At 37.1% G+C, this 21,088-nt stretch overlaps 2 protein-coding genes across 3 annotated transcripts; one reads left to right on the forward strand and one right to left on the reverse strand.

The window, feature by feature from the left end:
• Positions 1-990: 990 nt before the first annotated feature.
• LOC112283754 (putative RNA polymerase II subunit B1 CTD phosphatase RPAP2 homolog) lies at positions 991-6,204 on the forward strand. Of its 2 annotated transcripts, none has more exons than XM_024522851.3 (8): positions 991-2,392; positions 2,657-2,959; positions 3,362-3,540; positions 3,819-4,020; positions 4,158-4,549; positions 4,848-5,111; positions 5,293-5,451; positions 5,634-6,204. In XM_024522851.3, exons 1-8 carry the CDS (start codon positions 1,273-1,275, stop codon positions 5,736-5,738), a joined length of 2,724 nt encoding a protein of 907 aa, XP_024378619.1. In that variant the 5' UTR covers positions 991-1,272; the 3' UTR covers positions 5,739-6,204. The 2 variants fall into 2 exon arrangements, 1 of the variants encoding a protein (XP_024378619.1); XR_016503270.1 differs by having other exon boundaries at positions 1,044-2,392; positions 4,848-5,116.
• Positions 6,205-9,386: 3,182 nt separating this feature from the next.
• On the reverse strand, positions 9,387-14,724 carry LOC112283143 (ABC transporter G family member 11). Its single transcript, XM_024521502.3, has 12 exons — positions 14,264-14,724; positions 13,606-13,922; positions 13,236-13,315; positions 12,823-13,112; positions 12,490-12,661; positions 12,139-12,252; positions 11,824-11,952; positions 11,392-11,586; positions 11,137-11,223; positions 10,724-10,999; positions 10,477-10,584; positions 9,387-10,196 (listed from the first exon to the last, which is right to left on the reverse strand). The coding sequence occupies exons 2-12, from the start codon at positions 13,883-13,885 to the stop codon at positions 9,846-9,848; spliced, it is 2,082 nt and encodes a 693-aa protein (XP_024377270.1). The 5' UTR covers positions 13,886-13,922; positions 14,264-14,724; the 3' UTR covers positions 9,387-9,845.
• Positions 14,725-21,088: the final 6,364 nt, after the last annotated feature.

Genomic DNA, 21,088 nt, shown 5'->3' on the forward strand with positions numbered 1-21,088 from the left:
AAAGAGTATATTTCATTTAGCTTCAAGCAATGTACACAAATCAAGAGCTTCTGAAATGAGAGAATTTTAATCTACCCTTTAATGTCAATAACAACCTTTTCAAGTCACTCTGTGGAGTTTGTTGGTGGCAATGAATCAATTCAAATTAAGCAGTCCATAAAAAATATTTTTGTTGCATGGTGCCTGTAATGCAAGGTAAAATATCTTGTCGAAGGTAATATCAAAATCTTTTATATGTCCCATCTTAGGAAGTATTAAAGTCATTGTTGACCACAAGGAGACTTTCAAAGTGTTTGGTTGGATGAAAAATGGGAGGGATGAACGAATCCGAGTTTTGTCTGCGGGATGGATGCTCTTTTACTGAGTGTTCATCACGCAGAATAGTTCATTCATCCTCGAGAGACCGACGAAACTCCAGCTCTAGGCACTGAAACCACGATATACATACCACATTCATCCATTCGATTACTCCCTCGAAGTGCAATCGAAGCTTCGAGACCGAGAACCTAGGGTTTGAGCGCACAGTCCGTGCTGCTGAATCCAATTCGGAGCAGTGTTGTTGCTCGAATTGGTGAGGAATTGGTTGGATTTGAGGCGTGACAGTGAGCGAGCGTTGATTTTGGTGAGGTTTGGGTTTGAGAGCAGTGGTGGTGGCAGTTGGTTGCGACGCAATTGGAGGGAGTTTTGGGGAGCTAGGTGTTGACCTAATTGCGTGAGTGGTGGTTTTGAGAGTTGGAGTAGCGTATGGAAGGGGTGTTAGGATTTCGCGGAGCGCGAGCGGACATTGTGCGTGGAGGGAGGAGTGGGTGCATGGTGATGGTTGTGTGAGAAATGGGAGGTGCAGATGGTGTTGTGTTGAAGAGGGCGGAGGTGGAGAGAGCGGTGGTGTAGGAGGAGTGAGTGATTTTTTGGGTAAGGGAGGGCGAAGGTGGTGAGTTGGATGGAAAATTGGAGGGAGGGAATTGTAGGGGGTAGTGAGTGGGTTTTAGGGGCGGAAGTGGGAGTGAAGGAATTGGAGGAGGAGGTGGCGGGAGTGTGTGATGTAGAGGTGTGAAGTTGGAGTGGATTGAGATTGGAAGAAGTGATGGCGGTGGTATCGCTGTGACGCTGAATGCAGAGTCGCGTGGAAGTCCAAGCATTTTATTCTGCGAAGCGGGGGATTATAATAGATCCGTTTGAGGTGAAGAATAGTTTCGGTTAGAGGATATTTTTGAAAGGTTGTAATATCTGCGACGTCGGAGGAGAATATATTTTGAGGTTTCACGTTTTTAGATGGCGTCTGACGATGTCAAAGCTGCTCTTTCTGCCGCGGGGGCGGCGAAAGCGAGGAATTTTGAGCGGACCATGAAGATTATGAAGAAGGCAGTGCTGGAGGTTCAGTTAATTTTGCTGGATGGGGTGAATACGGACGAGCAGCTCCAAGCAGCTGGCAAAATTCTTTCGCAGTCTGAGTATAGTGATGTTGTTGAAGAGAGGTTTATTGCCAAAGTTTGTGGTTACACGCGGTGTGCTAATTCACTTGATACTGAGAATATGAGGAAAGGTCGTTACAGAATTTCTCTCTCTGCGAAGAAGGTTTACGATCTTGAAGAATCTCGCCACTTTTGCTCTCCGTCCTGTTTGATTACTAGCAAGGATTTCGGGAACAAGTTACCTTTCCGTCAAGATCTTCTCGAGTCAGCCAAAATGCTTGAGGAAATTTTAAGTTCGGTTAGGGGATCGCAATATACGGCCAGGTCGAAGCCTACGAGACTGAAGGAGGATAACGTTATAAAACCTTCAGCTCGACCTAGGAATGTGAAGCGTGGGAAGTTGCGCTCTAAAGAAACTCGGAAGGCTGCACCTGCGAGCTCTGACCTTATCGATTCTACAGTTGAAGGGCGTGGACACTCGGAGATAATTATCTCGAGTTCTAAACCCTCCGGAGTTCCTGCAGACAAAATTCTGACAAGCGATAATCCTATTGACTTTCCGTCCGTAAGTTCTGGTTTTAATGCGAAGGACACCCTGATTGTATCTGAACTGAATCAGAACAATAACTTAGCTTCAGAGCTGAACCCTTCTTATCATAGTGTCCTGATCGTGCCTTCGACATCAAATTTCAACGGCAAAGATGCAAAAGAAATTGTTGAAAGATCTACGAATACCCCGAAGAAGCATCTTGAAAAAGATTCCCTTCAGTCTTCTGATATCTCAAGCAAAGTGGAAACGAAGTTCGGGAAATTAAGTATTCAGGAACGTGTTGGAGATCAGCCAAATTTACCTATTTTCGACTATGGAGGTGCATCCGACGCTATTGAAGGTTATGTGCCCTTAAGGTCCCGTAACAAGGTAGTTTCGTCTGCGGAATCGAAAACGAAAACTGAGGTCTCGAAGGACGGAAATTCGAGTGGTGAAGTCTATGATTCCCTATGTCTCTTCTTATGATTTGCGTTCATTGAGTTTGTGTCTTGTTCAACAGGATTGGGTCCATTGTCTTATTTTATCGTGTGATCCCCCACTTAAATGACTAGCATCTATCAACATTCCTTTGTTGCAATTCTATCTCCTCTATGAATACCTCCGCTAAATCTGGAATCGATCCTAGGCATGTCGTGTGTATATGTTGTTCAGGCTATGTTTTGTACTTCTCATTCTGCATTTGGTAACTGAACAGGTGCAACTTCTAGAAGGGAACAGGAAGAACAACGAAAGAGGATTAGTGTGGAAAGGAATACTTCAGGAAAAGAGCCTCGCACAACATTACGAGACAAGGTTTTGAGCTCTGAAAGGTCATCTAGTGGCCATCAGAACGAAGCAAAAGTTTTTAAAGAGTGGGAAGGTCTGCTATCTGGAAGCTCCGAAATTGGCCCAGCCAAGATGTGCATCACAGAGATGGACGGTGGTACCGCTAAGTCCGCTGCTGAGTCTAGTGCCGCAGCTTCTGCTGCATCTACCAGCGGCAACACAAGAAATAATGGTACTTACTGGAATTGGTGACACAGTGCTCATCTCCTCGTACAGCTTTTAGGCCTGCTTTTGTCTTGGATCTTCGTAGCTTAGTGGATTTCTTTTTCTATCGTGTGATGGTCACAGGAAATCAACATTGGAACTAATACTAGTTATCTCGAATGCTTTCTCGTGCTTGTCTTCCTTGGATTGTTGGTAAAATCCACATATATGTCGATCACATGGCTACAGTAAGATTTAAATATCAGTGGAGATTTGTGGTTTCTCACTGCCTTCACCTCTGCAGATTTGATTCATTTATTTTTCCCGCGTACACCACTAAAATGAAAAATGTTTAGCTTGGATATATGAAAAATATTTGCACTGTCAGGAATTTTCAAGTCACTGTTACGCCTTTCTGTTGTTCTTTCAGGCATTCAGGGAAAACCTAGCAATTTGAAGCCAGCTTTGAAGAAGCAGGCTAAGGTGAAAAAGGGTATCCGTAATGTTGTGTGGGCAGATCAAGATAAAACGGCCTTTGATACCGGAATAACAGATTCTAAAGGGAGATCTTCCAGTACAAAAGTTGACAAAGCGCTGATCACTGAGGATGTAAGTTAGCTTTCTATTTAATTTTTTTGAGCCAGTTTGTACTTTTATTTGTGTGTATTGTGTTTGCTGACATTTTTATGGCTTTAAAGATCACCTTGGATGGTTGAGATATTGAGCGTTTTCTGGCTTCAAAATTCATGCTATTAGACTCTGTCATTCAAAATCAGTGCGACATTAACTTTTAGTGAAGTTTACGAAGGGTGGTCTAAACGAGGCATACCTCGATGCATGAGACTGGCCTTGCCTTAAACTACCTGTTGTTTACCTTTCTGCTGCAGGGTTTTGAGGATGTAAAGGGATTGGAGGACAAAATAAAATCTATGCAATTGGAGGAAAAGGAGCTACCACAAACAAAATTGGTAGAGTCTAATTTGGATACAGTCATGGCCGCTAGATTGGCATCAGCTGAAGCTATAGCCAATGCACTAACTGAAGCAGCGACTTCTGCTGCTACTGGAGAGGTCGATGGTAGTGATGCTGGTAAGTCTGGATAATGTTTCGTTGCCTCACATATTGGACATGCTTCAAGTAACATTATTGACAGTTCCTTTTTGGGGTTTATTGGAACGGGACGCGATTGGAACGGATTCTGATGGTCGTACGCTTATTTATTGCAGTTGCTCAAGCCGGATTATCCATTCTTTCAGCTACCCACAATGCTATTCCTGCAAGGGCAGGAAGTCCACATGAAGCGCAAGATCGCTCAGGAGAGATTCCTGATTCCATGAAGAACTGTGCAGTTGATGAAGATGAGCTCTATGAAAGAGCTGTACAAGCCCGAGAAGAAATTAGGCGATTGAAAATGCCAAGGAAGCATGAAGTCGAAAGTGTCGAAGAACATGAAAACGACGATCTCATTGACGACCTTGATTTGGAGGTCGATGCCAATTTCGACGACGATGGTGATGCTGACGACGACGACGACGACGATGACGATGATACAAGTGGAGGTTTCGAAGGTGCAAGTGAGGTTGGATTTATGGCACCTCCGAAAGGATTCAAAGCTGAGGTTGGTACTTCGTCTATCTTTTATTCGCGATGGGAAATAATGAACTAGAGACACATGAACCGTTTGAAATTGAATCAATTATACTTTGGCGTATGCTCTTTTCTGCTCAAACATTGTTAAAGCCTTGAAGGATCTTTGTCGACGTTATTGTTGATTTGCTTACTTATTACCGTGCTGTAGCGTTGACCGCATCTATATGCTTCAATCCTTGATGTGAATGGCTCTTCTTGTGAAACACTTCGATTTAGTAATTTGTTTTCTTTTGTTTTTTTTTTTTTTTTTTTGAATTGTATGTTAGGTATCTTTGTTTGGGACAATATTTATGGCATTAGAGAGTTGGACCTCGGGTGCTGCGCTGGCTCACATATATGGCAAAGAGCCTCAGGAAGAGGACCAATACCTGTCCGTGAATGGGAGGGAGTATTCTCGACAAGTTGTCATTGGTGATGGTGTTTCTTCTGAAATCTTGCGTACCTTCTCGCTTTGTGTTTCACGAGCACTTCCTGAAGTTGTCCGTGCCCTCCGTCTGCCTGTTCCTATGTCTACATTGGAAGTGGCAATGGTAAAGTAAACTTCGCTTCCTCACCATGCACTTATGTTACTTGTTTTATATGTTAGACATGTCGAAATATTGCCTCTAAGCATCTGAACTTGGGTGGACATCTGGGTTGTTTTTATTCAAAGCTAGTTGGATTACCATACTATTGTTTCAAAGAACTGATTATTTGTATGCAACAATGCAGGGTAAGTTAATCAAGAATATGAGCTTTGTCGAAGCATTGCCTCCACTCTCAACAAAACAGTGGCGTATGCTGGTGATTGTTCTGTTGGATGCCCTGTCTGTTCAGCGGTTACCACGGTTGGGAGTGCACTTAATGAACAACCGCTCTGTGCTGCGTAAGGTATCATCTCACAACCCTCTCAGCAATCAGTTTGTGCGTATTCTTATGCAACCAGGTGGTTTGAAAAAGCTTTTGAATTTTTTTTGTTACGGTTATCATGGCTTACTGTACCCACAACTGTTGGATGTAGGTGTATTGTTGCAATGTTCTATATAGGCTTGTAATATCTTTTACCTGTACAGGTGCTAGACTCTACTGGAACTAGTGAATCGGAATACGATGTTTTTCGCGACGTGTTGCTCCCTTTGGGTCGGTCGCCAACCTTTTCAACTCTTAGCGGTGGCTGACATGCACTCTTTTTAACCTATCCCAAGTGGAATTTTCGCCATCACAAGCCGGTATTTTTTTGCTATGTGCGACATGAGCGGACTCTATTGTAAAGACCATGGCTGTGGTATAATTGCTTCAAAGGGTAGCATCTGAACACGAACTCGGTCTGGCTATACCAAGCTTGCTAATTTACGAGAACAAGTAATGTAATGTCTCCGGATTGGCTATGGAGGCATAAAATTCGACTCCACAGAGATTAAGTCACTTTCTTGAGTTACCCTGATATAGAGGAGACTTGGTTTTTAGGTAGATATTCCTAGTGTCTAAGGCAAAGCTGGTCTCAATTACAGCATTGATTCCTTTCTCTAGTACAAATGAAATCTACAGTGACTGCCAAAACTGAGTATGAAATCAGCTTGGTCAAATTCAACAGACAATGTAGGTAAATTGGATGCAACAAAAATAAAACCATAAATTGCACAAGATTACCATCATTTTAGAGTTGTGATAGTCGCTAAATTTAAATTTGTTTCAACTAGTGTGAGCAAAGCTGAGTTCTGAACCTAACTTCTTTTTAATTTTTCTTTTTAATTCTTGTATATGCATACATGTGTGTAGCATACATGTGTGTAATAGCCTTCAATCATCATGGAAGTAATATTTACTGCAACTATCACAACTCTAATGTGCTTATGTATGCTTCTATACAAGTTCTTACACTCATTAAGAGTAATTGAAGCCCAACAATACTCAATATGCTCCCATAATTCTAGCATTCCTTTGGGAGGTATTTCATATTGGTTCAATTGATGTTTTAAAGTTGTTTACAAGTGCTCAATTGGATTCAAGTCTAGAGATTGCATTGGCCACTACAAAAGAGTAAATCCTTGCAAATTGATCCAACGATGCAAACTCTTGGATGCATGATTGGAGTCATTATCTTGTTGAAAAATCAAACTTGTAGGATTTAAATTGTATGCATGCATTGTATAAATTAATTCTTGCTCTAAAATCTCTTTGAACATGTATTGATCTATTCTTCCCTCAATCCTACACATCATATCAAGGGCATTTGGAGTCATACAACTCCATATCATCACTCTCCTACCTCCAAATGTAATTATTTGTTGTACAATTCCAATATTTATACTTTGCTTGTCATAAGACCAATACCAACTGCAACCATGGGAGCAAAAGCAATTGACTTTTGTTTCATCAAAGAATATTACACAATTCCAATTATCATCAATCTAATGATAATGATGTTTTACAAATTCTAATCTTATCTTAATTTAACATGTGAGCTTGTACATCCTTGGCTTGCCACCAAAAATATGATTCACATCTCTCAAACCAATCAAATGTTGCTTTCAAAAATGTGCAACCCAAATTCAAGACATATGTAAGTTTCTAGCAATATTTCTAGTATTCTCACCCATCTTCAACTTTTGTAAAGCTCCCACTTAAACTAGCTTCCTATCAACAACAAAGAGATACTCTAATGAAACCATTTTGCTCAATTTGCATAGGTGATGTGCACTAATGATAGACACAATTATACATATGAAGGCCAAGAACATGCCCATGCTCTCAATCATATTCAAAAAACCACTTATGCATGTTAAATTTGTAGCTTAGATTACATCATATTATAATCCAAATGTGAGTATAACTGAGTTTTAGAGGTAATTCATTTTGGTCCATATCTTTTTCAATCTGTCTTGCATTGCTAGACTTGTAATTTGATAGCCACATTAGTTATTTAGAATAGAACTTGAATCACTAATTGATTCAGCTATTATTGCAGCAAATTATAAAGTATGAATGGCTAATGGTAGAGTTAATGATCTCTTTCTCACTTTTGGCAATCACTGTATATCTTTTATCTAAAATATAATCGCATTGTAGAACATGCTTTAATATACTTGTACGCTGAGAAGATTCAAGCTGAATATTTTAGTTGTGTCTAGATTTTTGGCTCCGAATTGTTTATTTATTTATTTATTTATGTTGCCAAAATCTCTATATTTGTTGAATTCATTTACAAAGATAAAATAAAAAACCTAACAAGATACAAAAGAAATTATAGAGATAAGAATAAAATTAAAATACCCAATTAGATAAATCATTATCTAAAACTAATGTAGATTTTTATATGAAAATAACCATTCAAATAGAAAATAGAAAATCAAAATAGAAATTTTTGTATAAATGAGTTGGTTCAAAATGATGATATTTTTAGTTTCAGAAAACTTATTAAAAATAAATATAAACAAAAAATCATCTTATTCATCATTGTGAGACAAAATACTATGCAAAAAAATATTACAACATAAACATGTACCTTTTACATATTTTAATAATCCAATAAAGACATTGAAGAATAAAAATATTTTTCTTTTAATATATAGTTTTTAGTAAAATAAATAAAAAACTTCATATAAACAAAATATATATATATATATATATATATATATATAATTTCTTTTAATTTGATATATGAAAATTTTCATTAGAATTTATTTATTTAAAGTTTTGAATCCAATGTTTTTAATAGCAATAGATACAATGATGTTTTTTCTACATCAAACTTATAAGTTTTTTTCATCTCATTCTCTAATAAATAATAATATTTAATAAATTATGATAAATGTTTGAACAATAAAGTATTATAATATAATATATTCAATAATGAACATACTTGGTTTGCATTTATCTATGTATGAGTATACATGTCTGTAAATGTATATATGTGTATATATGTATATACATATATAAATAGGAAAATATTAAAGCAACCCAAATTTTTACTAAAGCAATCAACCCTATTTTAATCATCATTGTACTCTTTCAGTCCCCTTCCTTGTTTCCAGCAATTTCCACCATTCCCAATTATTGCTCCCATTTTGCTGTTCCCAAGCCACTTTCATTGAGACTTCATGGTTTGTAAATATCAATAGCTTCAATATGTTCTTTGGCTACTCTTATCTCTCTATGGCGACTTGAACAAAGCGATGAAGCATATTCTAGTGGAAAAATCCTGTCTATGTAATAATAAAGCTCTAGACATACTTGCGGAAACATTTTAAGATGCTATGCTTTACGTGTAGAATAATTTATTGAATCATCATCACCAACTACTATACAATGCTTATAAAATTAATGCCTACAATTTAAGACTATCGATCAATAGAGAAAATTACAACATTATGAGCAGATCAAGTTTGAGGCTATAATTACAAGATGTGAGAGTAACTCACTAGAGTCCTTATCTTATCTAGGCATTTCTTGAATTTTAATATTAATTTCTTTTTCATTAGTCACAAGACCTTTTCCTTAAGAAGAAAAACTAGATTTGTTGATCAATGTAGGCCATACTAGATCTGTCTATTTGGTAATACAAAGCTAGTAGAAGAGTGGAGAGAATAGGGCTGGGAACAAAGATGGTTTATACATGTGAGTTGATTTAATAAAAATTTAGATCGCTTTATCATTTCCTTATATAAAAGAAACTTATAAATTAATAAAATAATAAATTCAAATGTAATTGAACTTTTAATCTCACCATTAAATTTTACTTGACAATTAATGCACCATCCCACATATTTACATCAACCTGGAAAGATTCCAATTACATAAATTTTGAACTCTATTTCCAATCCTAGTTTCCAAAGACCTCAAGAGATGTAACCATGTTAACATTGATAAACACATACACATATATAAATATAAGACAGAGAAATAGAAGAGCTACACCAAGGTGCACAAAGTCTGAAAGAAATAACCAACACTAGCAACCCGTTGAACGTCTTCGAACAATCGCAGGATTCCAACTAACTCTGTCTCAGAAGGGTGAAATGGGAGAGAACTAAAATATGTTTATTGGCATCACAATTTTTCCTTGAGCTATAGTATGAATGAATTCTAAGAGCAGCTCCACACCTGGTCGTGGAATCAATTCCTGGAGTCCTAGTCTCATCATTTGTGAGTTCCTCACAGCCATTGCCGGGGTTATGATGTTTGGTCCTGGCAGCAGCCCAGTTCCTGAAATGACATCATGGATTGTTTTTAAAAAAAAATACAGAAGAAGAAGTAGAAGAAGAAAACATCATGTGGAGTGGCATTCATGAGGAGGGTCTGCCGTTGATGAGGGGCCTCATGGGAGTCATGATGTTGATAGGGCTTGCAGACACGGGTGCAATGGTTTGGTAAGTCACGGTGGGCTCCATTGGTCGAAACAGAGGCAGCACCACGCCGTTGATCCATGGTTGTAGCCTCTCTGAGAACTTGACGGTGGCGAAGAAGATGACTCTGTAAGCGAAGACCATGAGGAAGAGGATGCCAAGGTTCCACCACTTGTTCCTGCTCACCGTGACTTGCAAAATGTCTGTCAGCACTTGCTCTCCCGTAATGCGTGGCCAGCCTTTGAGGTAGTTCTCGAATGTGAGTCCTAAAAAGTCATTCTCAGACATCCCCTGCAACCAACTCAGTATCCAGGTTAACCTCAAAAGATTTGTGGAAGTGCAGCATACTAAAACCTTCATAAGCGGATCCTGAACAAGGTGATACCCTAGTGTTTGACATCCCACTTTAATCACAAACTATGCTGTATTCGCTGATGAAGTTCCAGAGTTGCAGTCAATTTGTAAGATGTATAGTAAGACTCCTGTTACGCTTTTAATTTGATAGTGCCTATTCTCTCGTTTGTCTGTCATGGATTGTTGGGTCATGGAAAATGGGAGCAGAAGTTCTCACCTGCAGGAAATATGTGTGAAAGCTGACGTAGAACATAGGGTATTTCCACATCAACTTGGGGTAGTCTGATGGAAGGCGTGCAAACCCTGAGCACAAGAAGTACACAGCCTACACAGACAGAAACTGAGGTTAGGTTGCTAACAACAGACCTTAGCACAATGGATTGTTATTTTAGTTCTCAACTGCACTTCAAAGAATCATTTTGGTGGATAATGGAATGGGGAAGCTCAGGATTGAAGAGGCTAACCTGTACGGAAGCGCCGATGATGATGCCAAGGAGGTAATTCGGACTTACGAGAGCTGCTATAGCCATCATAACACTCTCAACTACCCACATACTTGCGAAAAGACATATTTGAAAATAAAAGAAATGACCAAATCCAGGATGTAATCCCACTAAGAGGTAGGTTACAAGGGAGGTAGGCAAAGAAATAAAAAATAGGAACGGCGCTGAAGAAATCGAGTTAGCCAACACGAACGCTCCCACACCATAATGACCATTCAATCTCTCACGACTAAACACCTGCGCATTTAACTTTTTGAAGTGAGCATGACGTCTTAAAACGACTTCAAAGATGTCAAGATTTTCAAGTTTATCAATTCAAATTTCGTGAACAAGAAGATGCGCAGATAACTTGATATGTCATCGTAACCACTTACCTTGAGATCTTCTACGAAAGAGGGGAAGCCTCCAATAGACATGAACGTTAGGAAACCAGTCATGAACGTTATCGAACCTGCTCTCGACTGCCAAAACACAATTGCCATTGAATGGTTTCCTTAGAACATATGAACACAAAGATTCTACTGTATGTATTTAAGATAGTTTTCTTGTATGGAATTTCTGTACTTCTACGAGTTCCACGTCAGTTGCAAAGCATTCACAAATTACAATACTGCGTTATGAGAACGTACTCGGATTGAGTTCCATGAAGTGCCAACATTTCGAAAGACACTGCCAATACTGACACCGAGCGCGATATAGATGATAAAACGCAACCAATAGTAACCTAAGTCCCTACGCATGTTTCGGAAAGATCTGCGTGTCAGCGCACTTGTTTGGGTAATGAATTTTGCTTGACTACCATTCTGATCCAATAGTTTTCCACCCTGCAAACATTTGTCAATCATCAGAACAATGGTAATCACTCCATATCTATGATGAACTTCCAAACTCATAATATTGTGAATGGGTATAAACGAGAAAGGTCTTTGTTTTCCAGAATATATCCGTAATATCATCTGTAACACAACGGGCATCAGATCATGAGGCGCAATCAAGCGAAGAAATGATTTCAGCTGATGCAACGATGTTCAAAAGAAGATTGATGATGCAAGAGGACTCACATTTTTTGACAAGTTTTGAATCTTCACATTCGCATCATACGCAGCATCAGAACACACGTATGCATCGATGAGTATCTTGACAACTTCAACAGTTGACATATTCTCCAAGGCACCACCTCTTTCCATGTCCTTTTAACACATCCAAGTATCTGGTCAGTATGCCGTCAAAGTTGATGCTTGCCGAGAGATTCTAGTTTTTCACAATTCTTGCTTCCAAAGTTCCCATGAAAATCAAATCCAGACATACTTGGATAGGGGATACTCTTAAAAAAGCAATCTATTAGGACAAACAGCGACGTTTGAATTAGAGCATACCTTGATCAGAGAAGTGTCAAGCTCTTGATCATCAAATTCTGGGTTGATAGCCCGAAGGAAATGATCTGAGGGGCTTCGAAACGGAGGACAGGGTAATCCCACAGATTCGAAATACTGAAGACAACAATTCGTGTGTTAGTGTCCAACTATGGCTGCCATTCACACACACCCCCTTTTTGGGGAAATCCAAAAGATTCCTGTGTGAAGTGCTGTGCAAGTAGAAGCTGTACAGGGTATTGGCACACTAAGACGACCACTTCGCAGGCATTACAAACTCTTTTAATGAAAATGAAGAAATCAGCACAGAATGTAGTTCACGACCATGGACCATGAGTTGGTTAGTGTGCACACCTCCAAGGCTTTAGACGCGGGTCCAAAGTAAATGGTTCGTCCTTCGGATAACAGGAAAAGGGTGTCAAAGCAGTTAAACACCTCGCTGCTGGGTTGATGAATGGATGCTATGATCGTCTTTCCATCTCTTGCCAAGTTTCGAAGCTTTGTTGTGACAAAAAAAGCCGCAGCACTGCACAAAATTTAGAAAAGAAAAAAAGAAGTTAATTCTGAGGGAATCTCATCCTAACATGTATTGAATGAAATATCATTAAATGGTCATGGAATTGAAACAGCCGGATACGTTTCATAAAATAAATAAAACTGTGAGCGTTGCTTGAGTTCCAAACACACCTATCAAGGCCACTGGTAGGCTCGTCCAGATACATTAAGCGTGGTCGAGTCAAGACCTCAACCGCAATGCTCAGTCGTCGTCTTTCACCTCCACTAAGCCCTTTCAAATGCCAGTTGCCAACTTTTGTATCAGCACACGTTCTAAGCCCCATTTCCAAAATAGTTTGTTCGACGATATTATTCATGTCTGCTTTCGACAAGGAACTTGGCAGCTGAAGCTGTGCGGCGTATTGAATTGTCTCACGTACAGTCAATGTTCCAGTTAGAATGTCGTCCTGGGTAACGTATGCCTGCACACAATGTCCACAATGTCAGTTTACTGGACTTAACAGAATACAGCTGCACAACATTCACAAAACAGCAGTGGTACTCTTTCACAAGCTCGTTGCACAGATAAAAGCATGAGAATTTACCGCAGTGCCATATGACATCTGTTGCTTCCGACCGTTCAGAAGAATTTCACCAGTATGTGTCGCATTACGAGCCCAGCGACCTGGTTCATGAATGAGAAGTGAAGGGGCAGATTACGACACTCGTCATGTAATCTGTTCCCCATGGCTGCTACAAGATGTATATAGTGACGAGTTCTTTCTTTTGGAGAAATCACATGTCTATGCTGTAGGGACCTTGCATTACTTGAACTGTTTAAATGATTTCTTTAAGCAGTATTCACCCATATTGATAATGTGGTTATTGTATGCAAAGCGCCGTAGGTTTTTAGACCAGTTAAGAACTTCCAGGAAGGAAAGTAAAGGAGAATGCCACCAGAAAGGCAAGCCTTACCTGCGAGAGCGTCAAGGAGCGTTGTTTTCCCTGAACCAGAAGGACCCATAATCGCCATGAGCTTCCCAGGTTCAGCTAATCCGGTAGCGTTGAACAAGACGGTGCGTTTTTTTCCCTTGAGGTTCGACACTGTGACGTTTAAGTCCCTCCACGTTACTGTTGCGGAGACCTCGCCATGCAGAGATCGAGGTCCTCCTTGTACAGTTCTGTGAACCTCACTACAAACTTTCTTGTGCGTGCAGAGACCTTCATGACACTCGTCATGTAAGCTCTTCTCCATGGCTGCTACTTAAAACGCTGCGAGTATTGTCCAAAACCTGCTAAAAAAAATCATTTCAATCTTAAACTGCGTAGTTGATTGTTTTTTCACAAGTGAAAGAACCTGGGCACTCTAAGTTTCTCTGTTATTGTCACGAGAGCAGGCCACATTTCCATGCAGAAGGATGAAACTCACACATTCCTCCCATTTCAAGCATCAATACAGTTTCAATGTTTAAATAGATGGTTTCGCGTTATGCCTAGTGAGTCGTGTTTTGAGTCAACTCCGCCACAGGAAGATAGCCCTGAAATGATCCGCTCAAACGCAAGTCCACAGGAAAGCGCAAAGCATTCTCTCCAAACTTTCACAGTCATGACTATATAACTGTTATTAACATACCTGCGTGCGTTGCTATCTTCGTCTCAATATGGCTCAGCTCACGATTTCCTTCCTTTCCAATACTTAGTTGTCACAATGTACATAGCAAGAAGCTCCTGAGGTAAACGAAAGAGTACCACAATACACTACAGCTGCTGCCTGATTCGTCATTGCAACTTCATCATGGGTGAAGCCCCGGAAAGCACCCCAAGTCTTCCGACTCTCGCCGCAACTACTACACAACTTTGTTAGCCTTGACTCCGTGTCATCCCCGAAACTGCAGGCAACATCTGGGATGTGCTCGCCAAATAGCATCACCATTGTCCTTCCCAAAAGTTTCTGCTTGTGCTTGTGCGACACAACTCCATTATCCTTCTGGCGAACTAAATGAAGTTGGTGGCCTTGAGTGCTCTTCAATGATAATCCCTCGACTTTGCATGTAGGATATGAAGGTAGTGGAAGCGAACAGAATGTTCCCATGAAGGACGATGACGCCACAGGTTGGGAGCAATTGTTCTGTGACCAACCTTAAGGGTCCACCACAGATATCACTAAGTGCCTTTTGCGATTGAGGTTATGCCGAACGCATGCGCGCTCACACACATTGGACACATATATATTCATATTTAAAATACATATGTGTGTGTGTGTGTGTGTGTGAGTCAGGGAGTCATTAAACCTGATAAAGGAGCCTCCACGTCATGAGATCAGTTGGTCAGTGACAAATCTGGCGGTGATGTCATGGTCTCATCGCCGGTATGGTAGAACTCGTGTGATTCTTACAGATTATGGGTTGTGCTTCCCTATGCCAATCAATCCCCAGATTTGTGTAGAAGCTGGATTGGTGCTCAGTCTTGGCGAGTTGTCCTTTAAAGTACTCTGCTGGCCACGTGTTGTCCTTCACTACAATGCTATGCTTGGACTGGCACTGGTATCCATGTACCGAACTGTTCCAAATTTTTGCGAATCAAATTGGAAATCTTTTGTTGTATAACAGGATTGCGAAACAATATTATGGACTGATCGTTTCTTCTACTTATTTTTCCCAACACTTGAGAAGTAACAAATTCTTCCTAAAGTGAGAACAGGTTTCTGCCTACTTTTTTTTTCTTTTTTTTCTTTTTCAGGCAGGGTTATCGCAGCTTGGTAAAGGAATGTACAGCTTTTCTGCATGGAATACTAAGAATTTCTTCTCCTATTTTTTCCTACAGTAATCATCAACACTATTAACTACAAGCAGAATGGGGACAAGTTTGACTGGCAGTAGCTGAGCCGCCTCCTGACAACAATTAACGTCGCATATGCGAACTCAGTTATGAGCAATTGTTCAGCTGCAGAGTGAAAAAAGTATTTCCAGTGCCAGAAGCTACGGTTCTGCACAGCCTTAAAAGCTCACTCCACTCAAGGAGCAAGGCAATAATATCATATGAGAGCGTGTTCGTCCCATTCTCGGCCTTCTCCTCGACTAAAGCTCAAACTTTAGAAAGCGAGCAAGTGTAAACACACGCAAGTGGACGCTGGGGGATGATTGGTCCCGAAGCACATCACAGCACCGCACCTTAATGCGGTTCGTCCGTGTCCACAGGCTCACCTTCGAGGACGAAGAAGATTGCCGCACTCGTCGTGACGATGGGCCACATTGCAAATAACTATATCCATGAAAGCAGCAGCAGAGGGAACCTTTTTCCGCACCGTAGCATGCACTTTGCTGAGATGCGGAGTGATGAGGAAAATGGGCATTTCTCTGGCAAGTGGGATAACTGCAGCCATGTCCTGCTGTCTTTGTCTGTCTGTCTGTCCGTCCGTTTTCCGAAAGCAATCAGAAAGAAAGTTTTCGCGTGGATCTCAATCAGCACACTAAATGATCCGCCATGGCTTGTCAGTTGCATGAGTTTTGTGTGTCTGTTTGTGTCTGTGTGTGATCCCATTCCACTTCTTCACTCCCATTCCACTTCTTCATTTCACTGCTGAACCCACAAAAGAAATCAATCAAACTTTCCTTCCTCGCCCTTGCTTTCTTCTTTCCTTCCCTTCTTGTCTCTTCCTCTGATTTGCGGGCATTCGGCCTCGGATGTAGCTCCCGAATCACTCACTTCCACTTTTGCTTTGTCGGGAGTATCTTTTCTTTTCTTTTTTCTTTTCTTTTTTCTTTTTTTTTTATACTTTTTCCGACTTTTCCAACTACCTCATGAACATGTCACCTTCAGAATCTTTTTTGGTGCGTGGAATTTAATGATTCAAAAGGAAATAAAAAAAGAAATAGAAAAAGTAAGTGAGATATGTAACTTGTTGATATTCTCTTATAATGTGTGTGTGTATATATATATATATATATATATATTTGTAGGTATCTATATATTAAGATCGCTCAAGGAGACAAGTGGTGGCTCTCATTCACCACATGTATCCATCTTGATTTTCATCAAAAAACTTAACATTGTTTGGAGTTTGAAAAAAAGTTTAATTGAACGTGAATGGATTTAGCAATGTCTTGCATGGACAAAATGGTGATTTTGGGTGCATGCATTTTCCTTTGTTATAGTTCATAGGAATTTAACAAAACATGAAATTTTAACCTCAAGCTTATAGATGAGGAGGGAATTTAGAGATCTATTAAAAGAAGAGAGTCCACCTTTGTAAGACTTTATATCATAGTAAAGAAGAAAAAATGTTGTTAGAGGAATTAGAAGAGATCAAAAGAATTTTGTATAATGTGCAAATTGACAAAATTAATCTAGGAAGGATACATACAATTTTGCAATAATTTGAGGAAATTTGTAAAGGCTACGAGATTAAAAGACTATTAGTCTTGTGAACAATGGCGCTTTAGTAGTCATTTTATTATAATATAGTACTAAAATACCAAATTTTGAATCCATCTGTGGATCAATACTTTATGTATATGAGAGTATAAGGTTTCATTGTTTTTACTATTTTTTAGATATTGAAAGCTATATTTTTTTTGTAGGTGTGTAGGAATTTGTAGGATGTTTTTTACAAATGACTTGTAAGCAGTAAGAAAATATTTTTCCAATTTGAGAGTATTTTTCAAAACCTATCAATAGGACTTCCGTGCCATGGAATTTTTAAATTTCTACCACACATCAACAAGCTTATCATATTTGATATTTTCAACTCATTCAATCATTTATGTGTTGCAACTACTTTTTTGATATTATACATTCATTTTGTGTTTTAGATAGTGGCAAAGCTATAGATGATTTCATATATAAAATCTAATAGTTAAAAAACTATCAATTTTTTTCTTCTATAGAACAAATTTGCATTAGTCAACATTTGTATTTCGCATGCACCTCCTTCATGCTCATCTAAGAATAAAATGTCTATGTTTTATTCATGTGCTCAAAAATATAGAATATTGAAGTAGTTTTTTTTCTTCTCTACAAAAATCTTAAGTGCATTGAGAGATGTTTGCTTCAACTTTTTTTATCCATTCAATTTTTAAACTATGTTTCTTCAAATCAAGCCTCCAAATTTTTCACAATGGTAAATGAAAAGCCATGATGTTGTGACTTATTTTTATGTTATGTTTGTTTATTTATTTTCTTATACTTGTAGTTCAATCTCTGTGTGAAGTTTGGAAAGTGTTCATCCATCTATACTCCCAAGTGTAAATCAAAAGCTTTGCTTTACCATAGTTTCTATAGTATTGGTCTCAAGATTTGAATAAGGTTTGCACCCTCTATTGAATAAATATCATATATGAATCAGCTAAAGGAGTTAATTAAAAAATTAGATGACCTCATTGAGGACCATTAGCATAAAGATGGATCAAGATTCAAGTGCACTATCTTTTATTTAACTTTTGCTATTGATAGAGGTGGTTCAAAGTTGTCATTTTAATGATCAAATGATTTGAATAAGTATTAAATGGTTACCAATTGGCATCTCAATATTAAAGATTTTATTTTATTTTTATAATTATTCCTTGCTTTAAGGATTAATAAAGCATATTAATTCATATTTATGCATGAATTATATTATAATGTACTAAAATATAAGTTGAATAAAGATGCCCTAAATTATTATTAAAAATGAAGCCTGTGTTTCTACATAAAATTAAGATTGTTGTTTAGAGGAATGTGTATTTTTTTAATGAGCTTGATTATTTAATTATATAAGTCTGCAGCTCTGACTGATGAAGTTAATGCTATAACAACCAAAATCAAGGAAGAGGAAGTCAACAAATTCAACTTCTTTTTATAACATGTTTATGTTGATTTTTTTAATACATACAAAAGCTTCTAATTTTGACCCAACTTTTGTGTGTTTTGACATACACTATGTAGGTTAAATGAGTTATACCTTCTTCTTCTTAGTCTCTCTTTTATTCATATATATAAGATTAATATATTTTATTATTTCTTATTTTATGGATTGATTAAGTATGTTAATTTATATTTATTCATATATATATATATATATATATATATATTATGAAAATATCAAAAGAAATTTTGGCCATATTAAAATTCTTTGATGTATCTACCTCAACAAATGTGGTTTTTATGAAAATACTCAATGTTACATCACTAGTACATTTTGATAAGAAAAAGAATACATTATATAGCTTAAGATATAACAAAAGGCATCATAACCAAAAGCCTATTAAGAACCATCAATTCTTGCAACTATGCTTGGCAAGGTAATTTTGTGGTGTTTACATCCTCCACCTCTCATATTAGAGTTGGTTTGTCAAAACCTTTAGACAATAGAATGAAAGAGTAGTGCAAATGCCTACCCATAAAACAAATACATGTGAAGAAGATGCATATGTCTTGATATGTATGACATTGTTTAATTTTTATTAAATTTATTTTATTTAATTATTTTTGGCTTTAATATATGTGACATTTGTTCAAAGGCATGTTGTACTATATGATGCAAGTTTGCCAAAAACAAGTGGAACTTCATTAGTAATGAAGTAGAACTAATAAAACTCATAACTTGAAAGTTTATCTTAAATTTTATTAAGAATTCTTAAAGAAAAACTTATTGAAAAGTTGGAGTTTACTTTGCAGATTACATTAACTTCTACAAAAAAAAGAACTTTTTTTTATTCTAAAGAGAAAGAAATTTCTAATCCGTCTTGAATTTGTAATAAAAACAAACAAATCTCAAGGACAATCAATAAAGCATATTAGTTTAAATCTACAATAACCTATTTTTTTTTTCTAGAATCAACTTTATGTAACACTCTTTCAATGCACTTCATCCCATTCTATCAAGATTCTTCTTCTTAGAAATGACAATTTAAATTCGATGTTAAATATTTATAATTTTTTTATATATTAAAATTAATAATATATTTATTTATTGACTTTAATATACTTTTTAATGTCTTAATATATTTTTATGATTTTTTAATATAATTTAATATAATTTAATATTTTTACAAATAAATTCTTAATAAAACTATTTTTTTTGCATATTATTTGTGAAAATGGCATAGATTTACTTAACCTACTTTGTAATTGAAAACTCCATTGTATATTTTATTTCTTTTTATTTTTATTATATTATATTTTTATTTTAAAAATATTCTTTGACTCAAAAAACGCTTCATTTGAATCACACTTTTTGTGACAATGTCATAGATTCATCTAATCTATATATTAAAATCGCTCAAGAAGACAAGTAGTGGCTCTTATGCACCACATGCATCCCTCTTGATTTTCATTAAAAAACCTAATATTGTCTAGAGTTCACAAGTCTTTAGTAAAACCATGGTTCTCAATCAACAATGAACTGAAAGTAGGAATCTATGCACTGCTATATGTGACATTTATTTCTTTTTTATTTAAAAAGAGACTTGGCTATTGAAGGTGAAATTCAGTTTTTAATAAAAAAAGAAGGAAAAATTGTAAAATCAATAGAATCTTTAGAGTGAGAGTACATGTTTTTTTTATTACTCAAGAAGAAATCTTCATATTACAATTGACAATATTTAATCATAAGAATTTTGCATGGCTCATTTTTTTATTTAATTTCTTTTTTCTTTTTTTTTTCTTTTGTAATTGAATGAAATTGAAAGTAATTGAAGTTGTATTTTTTATTTTTATTTTTACTTTTGTATCTAAATGGGATTGAAGGTGAATGCATGATTGAATACAAGGGTCAAGTTGTGAAAGAGGAGGGATAATAAGTATGTTATATAATAAGAATAAAATTTTATTCTAATTTATTATAATAGGATTTTTTTTTTGTTTAAGCATATTATATTTTACAAATTCATTCAATTTATAATAAAGGTGAAAAATCAAGTTTTGTTGAAACCACAATGGCGATTACAACATATGCTTCTATGCTCATATTTTTACTTTTGCTATAGAAATCTCTTCAAGTCAAAAAGCATGTCACAATAGATTTAATAGAAATTTAATAGTTGTGAAGAAAAAATTAACATGTATGGTCCAAAAAATAGCTATCACAAATATACATATTTATCCCAATAATTATTTATATGATTAGGTAGAAGTAGGTAAATATAGATTAATTTCATAAAGTCTTCCAAAGTAGCTTCTTAGAAGCTTTACAGATGCGGTTTTGACTTTAGATGTATTTATAGGTTAGAAACTTGGCCAAAAAGTTAACCACATATTAGTAGCTTATAAAACAAGTTAATTCTATATAATAGCTTGTGGAACAAGCTAACTATGTGGTGCATACATAGATAACTTGTCTTGCAAGTTAAGACATGTGGCTAGCAAAGTCAACATGTTTTGGAGGTTCTATAGGACATTGTCATCTAGCTCCTAGTTAAGAGTATAAATGGAGGCAAGAGTGAAGCCTTCTTCACTCTTGTCAATGCCTTTTTAGTCCTTA

Source organism: Physcomitrium patens, chromosome 6, assembly GCF_059467195.1.
Source record: "Physcomitrium patens ecotype Gransden chromosome 6, ASM5946719v1, whole genome shotgun sequence".
NCBI lineage: Eukaryota > Viridiplantae > Streptophyta > Bryopsida > Funariales > Funariaceae > Physcomitrium > Physcomitrium patens.